Source organism: Octodon degus, unplaced genomic scaffold (assembly GCF_000260255.1).
Source record: "Octodon degus isolate 3935 unplaced genomic scaffold, OctDeg1.0 scaffold00212, whole genome shotgun sequence".
In the NCBI taxonomy this organism is placed as follows: domain Eukaryota; kingdom Metazoa; phylum Chordata; class Mammalia; order Rodentia; family Octodontidae; genus Octodon; species Octodon degus.
In genome coordinates this window covers 3812574-3822110 of record NW_004524788.1, presented here as the reverse complement: position 1 = coordinate 3822110, position 9537 = coordinate 3812574, and the positions used below count along the sequence as shown (strand labels likewise).

Sequence of the window (9537 nt, the reverse complement as noted above, 5' to 3'; positions counted from 1 at the left end):
TTTGGTTTCTTTTTTTTTTTCTCCATCCTTTTTTGCTGTCTCTATAGTTGTCTTTTTAGAATGTCATGCAGTTGAAAACTATACCATGTTGTCTTTTCAAGATGGTGGCTACATTTGAATCTAGAAATATGCATTTAAGGTTCTTCTGTACCTTTCACAGCTTGCTAATGTAATTTCCTTTCAGACATTCGAACTGTTCTATTATCTAGAATCTGTGTATGTAGATAAAGAGATATTTTATGTATACACACACACTTATATACACACTCACACTCATCTTTGGTTGTTGCCAAATTTGGCAATTATGAGTAAAACTGTTATAACGTGCAGGTTTTTGAGTAGCCGTTAAGTTTTCAACTCCTCTGAGTAATACTAAGCAGTACAATTTCTGGATTATATGGTAAGAGTATATTTAGTTATATAAGAACTGCCAAACTGCCTTCCAAAGAAGCTGTACCAGTTTACATTTCTATGAGCAATAAATGAAGAGTTCCTGTTGCTCCATATCGCTGCCAGCATTTGGTGTTGTCAGGGTTCTGGATTTTAGCCATACTAATAGATATATAGTGCTCTCTCTTTTTTTTTACGTGGTATCGCATTGTTGTTTTAATTTACACTTTCCTGTGGCCATGTGGCATGGAGTGTCTTTACACAAGCTGAGTTGCTATCTGATATCTTTTCTGGTCAGGTGTCTATTAAGGTTTTTGCCCATTTTCCATGTGGTTATTTATTTTCTTATTGTTGAGTTTTAAATGTTTTTTAAAATGTCTTTTACAAATATTTTTCTAATCTATAACTTTTTTATGCTCTTGATAGTATATCTCACAGAGCAGAAGTTTTTAATTTTAGTGAACTCTAGCTTATTCTTTCTTTCATTGTGCTTTTGGTGTCACCATCAAACTCAAGATCATCTTACCATGTAAGCAGGCAGTTTATTCACAAGTTTTTATTGAAGTGAACAGAAAATTATGTTCTCACAAAAATCTAAAAGCACAGATTTACAATAGCTTGAGTCACAACTGTGAGAAACTGTAAACAACTCAGGAGTCCTTGAAATACTAAATGGATAAGCACAATGTACTCAATAAAATGAAGTATTATTCAGCAATAAAGAAGAATGAATATAAATGTATCTCCAATTCACTATACTAAATATAAAAAGCCAGACTTAAAAGGTTACATTTTGGCCCAGGGATATAGCTCAGTGGTACAAGCATTTGCCTGGCAAGTGCAAGGTCCTGAGTTCAATTCCTGGAAAAAAGGGTTACACATTACATGAACCTACTAATGAAAACATTATGAAAAAGGGGAAAAAGAATATAGAGATAAAAAAAAGATCACTGGTTTTCAAAGTGTGGGGAGAACTGGGCAGGAAGAGATGATTGCAAAGGGACAAGAAAAGGGGATCTGATGGGACGGCAGAACTGCTGTGTATCTTGTTAGTTATTACACTTGTACACCTCTACATGTCTCCTTTATATCAAACAGCAAACTTTCTTATATGTAAATTATAATTAAAACAAACCTACTTCATTTCAAAATCTTTAATGCTTTCTTAAACATGAGGAAAGAAGTTACAATGTAAAACAAACTTTGTCAGGTCAGTCATCAAACATTAAACATGGAAAAATAATGCAGAATGTCAACTATTTAAAAATGAAAACAATTGAAGTCACTTTATCATTTTTCATACTATCATCTGAGCCCTTCTCAAAATTTATGTAATAGGCCAGGGGGGTGGCTCAGTGGAATAAGCGCTTCCCTGGCAAATGAAGGGCCTGAGTTTAATCCCTGGTTGTGCAAAAAAAAAAAAGTAATAGATAATGACCTTGACTTACAGGCAAACTAATAATACTCTCACCAGTCAGAAAAATAAAGGGTCCTGGGATAATGGGATAGTTTCTACTTACACCTCTATAGACTACTGCATGTGAGAGTACTTAAAGGCTAAGAAGTGAAACAAGCCAGGGTCTTTATTAATTAAAAGGAAATTCTCTGGCTCTAGCTTTTCAGAAGCACCCTGGAAGCTGCCATAGTTAAGTGAACAGATAAAAACCAATCTGCAGGAAATGGAAAGATTGTCACATCTAGTGTCTGGCACATAGCTATGACTCTAAAAATAATATATACAAGATGCAGTCATTCACCTTAATAGAATTATCTCGTAAGCCCCTGATGATTTTTTCATCATCATATTGTAAACAGTAGACACCTTTACTATTTTCAGAGCGGCACTGAATCCTCTGCAAGTTGTGTCGTCCACACCGCCAGTTAGATTCTATAGTCTGGGGGGAAAAAGGAGATAAGAGATGGTTTTTGTGAATCAACTATTCTATTTGGTTTCAGAATTTAGGGTGGCTTCCAGAAGCAGCATACCATTGATATCCCAGTCTTGGTTTGTATAACTGTCTGTGGAAAGGAATCATGCTCTTTTCCAAGTAAGACATTAGCCCAACAATGTTTTTTCTCAAACTTTCCCTGCCCATCTGGCAACTATCACAGGATTTCCAATGAATTTTGGGTTAGGTCTGAATGGCCTAGACAGAATTCAATATGTTTAAAGAATGTCATTTGCACCCAAAACATACAAATAAATAATAACTCATTGGGTCACTTACTAATGCCAATTAAAATATTTGGCAAAAGCCTGCAGCCGCCACTAACCATATACTCAAAATCTATATATCCAACCAAAGTACTTAATCACTAAAAAAGACACTATAACTTTGATGCCAACCACATAAAAATCTTTGTTATCATTTTTAATCTTCCACCAGAATGGTACATTTCAGTCCTGGATTCTCTTCTTTTTGTTTTGTGGTAGTGGGGACTGAACTCAGGACCTTGTGCTTGCCAGGCAGGCACTTATGCCAATGAGCTGTCTCCCCAGCTCTCTTTCCTCACTCATGAAACAACTGAGATGTTAGTATAGACCAGGTTCTGTGCTAGGCATTAGAAAGTAAAAGAAAGAAAGAGACAGACAGACAGAAAACAGTCTACATTCAAAAGTGCCATCTCTCTGGTATTGAGGGTATAGTATCTAGAAACTGGATCCCCAGATGGTCCTTGACTTTTAATGGTTCCATTTATAATTTTTTTAGCTTCACAGTGTGAAAGCAATACATGTTCAGCAGAAGCAGGGTTTCCTTTTCGCTGTCCAGCCATCTGCAATGCCACAGCTCCCAGTTAAGTTACTTGATCACAAAGAGAAATGACTAAAACTTCGCAGTGCACTGTGTGCTAAGCTAGGCTGGTGGTAAGGTTTGGTCAATTTAATACATTTTCAATTCAGGATATTTTCAAATAAATCATAAATCAAGGAGCACCTGAACATCAAATTAAATTTATTTGACTAGAAGATCAACACAAAATATCTGGAAGGAAATTGTAATTATTAATCTTTAATAAACAAAGACAGGGTCTAACTTGCCTAGGACCACAAAACTAGTCATTGGAATGGCTGGAAATCACATCCAGCGTTTCCTAACTTACTTCATGCTTTTGCAATGGTCCTACCTCTTGAGGCGGTGACCACAGAACACAAGATCTGGTTCAATTCAGACAAATTATCAACACAAAACAAGTGATAAAACGTCTATATGCTGCAAGATGAGTAAAGTCAAGAGAATCTAGCCTGAGACCATGAGGTCAAGTTTAATGAGGATGTAGGTCACATCCAGAGCACTAGAGACCTAGCCTTAGGTAGTACATTTGAGGGATTTCTTCAGAACAGTCTACATTCAAAGATGCCACTGAAAACACCTAATGTCTCTACAAAAAACAATCTGTCTGAATTCCTGGTTCTTGAAATTAGGGAATAATAAGGGACTATAATAACTAATTATAGCCAGTTTAGGATACAGTTTAAAAGATTATCTCTGAGTAGTTAAAAGCTCATCTTTACTCATAATAAGCACCTAATCATTAGCTCTGTTGACATCTAACAAATTGTATTGACTCCTTTTGAAGGCAGTATGCTTCCATACTCTGCAAAATTTCCTGAATACTATTTATTATTATTTAGAGAAATAATGTACTTAGATAGTAATCCTCCCACCTCAACATGTTAAGTATTCCAGGAAAATGCTAATTTAGAAGGTAACAAGACTATTTCCTGTCTGTGACTCTGGACAGTAGGTACTCATGTTCAGGTGACATCTTTTATAAGCTACCAGTCAACACAGAATTGTACGACTCTATATGAACCCAAAGTATTACAAAGATTAATATATAACCTATCTTACATATGTTAGGTGCTATTTTTAAATTCATATAACTTCTCTTTGGTTTAAAACATACAAAATTCTCTAAAATGTTACTGAATTAGTAAGTAGTTTTCTTACTATATGCTCCGTCAATGAATAGAAAAAGACATACAAGTTTAAAAGAAAAAAAAAAATTTAACTTAAAAATAGGGGAAATTTCCTGTTCTTCTACTTATGTTTTCTAAAGCTGGGTGAGTTGATTGTGATCTTTTACTGCACATAAAGCCTTGAAGAGATGAGAGAGCACTAACAAGAGGTGTTGGTGTAAGGCCATACTTTTTTTTTGAGGGGGGGTCAGAACCAGGGATTGAACTCAGGCCCTTGCGCTTGCCAGGGAAGCGCTTATTCCACTGAGCCATCTCCCTGACCCCAGGCCACACTTTCAGTTTGTGATGTTATCAGTCCCCGAGACACGTGCACAGAAAATATCTCCTGACATTATAGGCTGGATTGTACCAACTACTTCTAACCCTTAAACAAGAGCTAGAGGATGGGACTTCATAAAAGCTCTATTAAATATAGCACTTTGATCCTCAGTTGAATGGAAGTCAAGAAATAAAATTAGCTTCTCAATGCTTATAAAAAGCCTAATTTCCTAAACTACACTTCTGAATTTAAAAAAAAAAACCCAAAACATAAATAATCCTTGTTGGGGCAGGGCAGGTAAGGAAGTCTCCAGTTAGGGCTATTTTAAAAAATCATTAAGAGTAGAGTACTGGGGCTAGCAGGCACAATGCCCTGGGTTTGACTTTCCAGTACTACAATCTAATTTTTTTTTCAATTAAAACATTTTTTAGAAATCATTAGGGGCCTAAATCCTAAAACAAGTGAAAGTTGTTGGAGCAGATCAGGGACTCCTAGCTAGCTGTGCAGCCACCCAGGCATTCCTGAGACTGTGCTCTCCTTGATTCCCAAGGCCACCCACAGAACACAGCATCAATTGCTGCTGATTGTACCTGCCCAAAATACTACCACCACGTGTGAAAACCCCAACCTTTCCCTGAATGCTTCTCAGCCTGATTTTTTTTTTTTTTTTTTTTTTTTTTGATGGAGTTGGGGAGCAGATCTTGAAGCTTGGCAGGTAGCCCATTGTGGCAGAAAATACCCAGGTCAAGCAGCTGTCTTGGCAAGTGACTCAGACAGTCTGAGCAGCAGTTTCCTCCTCTGTAAAAATGGGAACTGTAACATTTACACCTTCAAACCACTGTAAAGATCAAGTAAGGTAGCCTATGTGAAGTGTTCTTCATAGTGTCCACTGAGAATACTGACAAAAACAGTGGCTGTGACCAAAACCCACACACACAAAACAAAGCCCAACCCTTACCCCAAAACAAAACCCTACCAGCACCATCAACACCGTCTTCAAATTGCCAGGAATCATTGTCTCAGTGGATATTTAATGTTGATCACCTGAGCAACTTGTAGGCCCAAGAAGGCACTCAGGTGCACTTCTTTAATTATGTGGGTACCTGCCATCTCACTTAGCCAGCATGTGGTACAGCTACTGTTGGGGAGTATTTCATGTTTTTGAGAACTTATAAAATCCCCTTACCCAGCGCAAATTTTCAAAATACTGGGAAAGTAGCCATGATACACAGAGTATACAGCAGCATTTAAATTGGCAATAGAGTGAAAACAGATGTCTGAGTTTGAAGGAATAACATTATTTTTAGAAGCCTAAACACAACTGGGTGGGTGGGCAAGTTTCAGCATTTTCTGGTCAGGACAATGTTAATATCAAGTTTTCAAACCACAAAAAAGCTCCCTACTTTCTCTAAATATAATGTGGTTTACTAAAAGGTGTGATATAATACACCATCATTTTCCCAATAGTCTGTTCCAAGGAGAATGCTTCAAAGCCTTTATTCCAGTGAGTAAAGCAAGGAATAGAGATATAGCACATGCAGGAATTTGTCACTACACTAAAATAGCAAAAGAGAAAAATCTAATTCAGGACATTAGTCTGTTATAACAATGCTCACCTCTTAGGTTGTAAATGGGTAATAGGGAGGGGTGGGGAGGACATAAACATCCACTTGACATGCCGGGTGTTAATTTAGCCTTTGGCAATGTACTTAAAATGCTTTAAAGTAGCACCTTTCCTGTAACTAGACTAAAATAAGGCCAACTAATCTTATCTTAACTCATAGCCTGTTTCAACTAATAGTCAAGGTCACTGAGTATGCTTACACTTGGAGGAAGATGAGAAGACCAAACTGAAATTTTGTAGACATAAAACAACATTCTTGGGGCCAGGGAGATGGCTCAGTAGAATAAGCACTTCCCTGGCAAGCACAAGGGTCTGAGTTCAATCCCCTGTTCCAGAAAAAAAAAAAAAAAAAAAGTCTCCTTACCTCTTGAATTTTCCACTTTGAAAATAACAACTGTATGCCTAGAGCTACAAAGATCTCAGTTAAAATCTCATCCATTTTACTATGTAGCAACTTCTAAATTTTTAATCTGTTTCCTCTTATATTAATAAGGGTAATAATATATACATTGCTGTAAAACTTAAATGCAATAATCTATGCAAATCACCCGACATAGTTCCTGGTATACCACAGGGGCTCAAAACAGGGTGCCTATTGTTATAGTCAGCTTATGAGAGTTTTATACCAGCTATATGGGCAGAGCCAAGTTTGTGACAATTTCTCTATGTCACCTAGAGCAATTCTTTTAACTTTTCTGAATCTATATTTCAACTTTAAACAAGGACTTGACCTACTTTTTGGGCTTTAGCCAGAATGTCCATTGAGAAAATGTATTACAAAATTTTAAACAAATTATCTGGCACAAAAAAAATGCTCTATTAGTGGTACATCATTTTTGTCACTATTACTATTACTATTAGTGAATATACTAAAGTATATTCATCATTCCTTATACTAAGAAACTTAGCCCACAAAAATCTGGAGGAGACACTTGTGGCCAACCAGTGGGTTTTCCTAAACCACACTTTAAGAACCACTAGGAAGACCACCATGATGCAAAAGTTTTGTATCAAACAGGATTTTTCCCCCTTAGCTCTGTTTCCCCTCACATCTGCCTCCTCCATTACAAAATATTATTTTAGCCTAAGGAAACAGTTATGGTATGTGGTGTCATATACCGTCGTACCACAGGATACTGAGTTCTTACTGTTGATTATAATAGTAATCATGAGGATTAAATAAAATAAGCCATGTCACCAAATCTTCAATTTGACAAGTTCTTCCAGAGTTTCTGTTTACTACTTCTGACTGAATTTAAGTATTTTGCTTTTCAAATAAACAACCTGATAAAATCATTAAAGGAAACTTGGAGATCCTTTGAATGTATTGCCCCCTCACAAAAGAACAGCAGATAATATATATCTAAAACCTATATACAAGCAGTTTTCTTAACAGTAAGACACGGGGCCGGGGAGATGGCTCAGTAGAATAAGTGCTTGCCTGGCAAGTGCAAGGGTCTGAGTTCAATCCCTGGTTCCACAAAAAGAAAAAAAGAAAAACAGTAAGACACAGCCCCTCTCCCATGAAACACACATAAACTGATCTAAAATTATTTATGTGATTTACAGTTTGACATGATGTGTTTAAGAATCAAATAGCATAAACCCATTAAGGACCAGGGGAAGAGAAGAAGTTTAACATAGAACTAAGCTTTTAAAGTTTGTTTTTAATTTTATTCTTGGTGCAAATGTGAGTTATGCCTTATTCATATCACAGTTAGATCACTACACTGCAACATGGTTATCTTCATGCTGCCCTAGAGACCTTTGTAATAATTTGTTGCCAACTTCTAGCTGTCTCTATTAACTTTCTTTTATATAAACAATTAGTAAAAGTTTCTTAAAATTTTTGCTTTTACTTAATTTTGAATAAAAGCTAAATTCATTTTTTAAAATACAAATAAAATTAACCCTACATCTCACCTACCAAACAAAATCTACTAGCTGCAAGGACAATTTTTTTTTTTTTTCTAAGTTTTACATGCCAATAGATCCATTAAACCCTAAACTTTTATGATTTTCTACTATTTAACTCTCCTTGAAAGGTTACATTCTGGGTCATTTTAGAGAGCAGAATACTCAAAAAAAATAAAAATAACTAAAAACAGTAACACTACCACCACCAACAACAACAACAACAAAAAAAAAAAACATGTTTTAAATGATGATATTCCAGTCAAAATCTCATTCACCGCTAATAGAATAGTTTCATTTATTCACATCTGACCAAAAAGGTGGGGCTGAGGTGTGGGAGGAGACAGGATTTTAAAAAACACATGTTTCTCCTTTAATGAGTTTTGGCACAATGACTTTTATGTCTATCACCTGGGGGAGACAATTATTTCACATTTGGGAAACTGAGTATAACTTTATGGGAGACACAGCATTGCCTAGTGAAGGTTGAACTTTTCTGCCAAGAAGGAAACAGTGAAGTAACCAAAACCAGCCAGGAACACATGTGAAAGAGTTAATGAGAAATGCCTGTGCATGTCTTTCCTGGTTCAGGGGAAAGGGCTCAATAATAAAACCAAACTAATTAGAACATATGAACAATATCAAACATCTCTAATGTTTCTCATCAAGTTAACAGAGTTTTACTGGCCTGGGAAAGTTACATTTACAGCCAATATGGTTTAGGAGCATAATCTCTTCTAAAACCCACTTAACTAATATCCAAAATAATTTCTGAACCATTTTTATGAAAATTCTTCTCAAGAGATAGCTCAAAAATTTAAAACTATGATTACTGTAAAAAAATTACATCTTGAGTTTTAGAACATTTATCAAATTAAAAAGCTATTTTTGGATTAGTAATTAACTGGTAACCTTTCAGAAGGGTTTCATGTCTTAGGAACATTAAGTCTTACAAAAAACATAAACTACTCTGAATACCTGCAGATGATACATTATGATATTTACCCCAAAAACACAACTTAAAAAAAAAATACTAGTTCCATGATTTGAAAACAAAAGAACACTCTAAGTAAACACAAAAGATTGAGAACAAGATATAAAAAGTGCATAAAACAGATAAATCATCAAGTTACCTCTATGTCCTGAATAATCTTTGGGTATAGTGATCTATAAAATGAATTCGGAGGGCCATCTGTGGGTCTGTTTTTAAACAGGTACTGGTCCCTGGCAAATAAAAACAAAGAGATGTTACATTTTTGCACATAAAAGGGTAAATTTTATTGAAACATGGTGCTTACTAAGATACTTTTTATTTTTTTTAACCTGCACTGAGTTCTACTAGTTCAAAACCAGAATTTCTTTTTTTTT

At 35.7% G+C, this 9537-nt stretch overlaps 1 protein-coding gene across 1 annotated transcript in view; it reads right to left on the bottom strand.

Annotated features, from left to right (window-relative positions):
* The window catches only part of Fbxw11 (F-box and WD repeat domain containing 11), a 165103-nt gene that overhangs the window by 30220 nt on the left and 125346 nt on the right, over positions 1-9537 (bottom strand). Inside the window, exons 6-7 of the mRNA XM_023705048.1 lie at positions 9303-9393; positions 2148-2285 (exon numbers count right to left, since the gene is read on the bottom strand). Coding sequence (XP_023560816.1) covers positions 2148-2285; positions 9303-9393 — 229 coding nt within the window. The remainder of the gene's footprint in view (positions 1-2147; positions 2286-9302; positions 9394-9537) is intronic.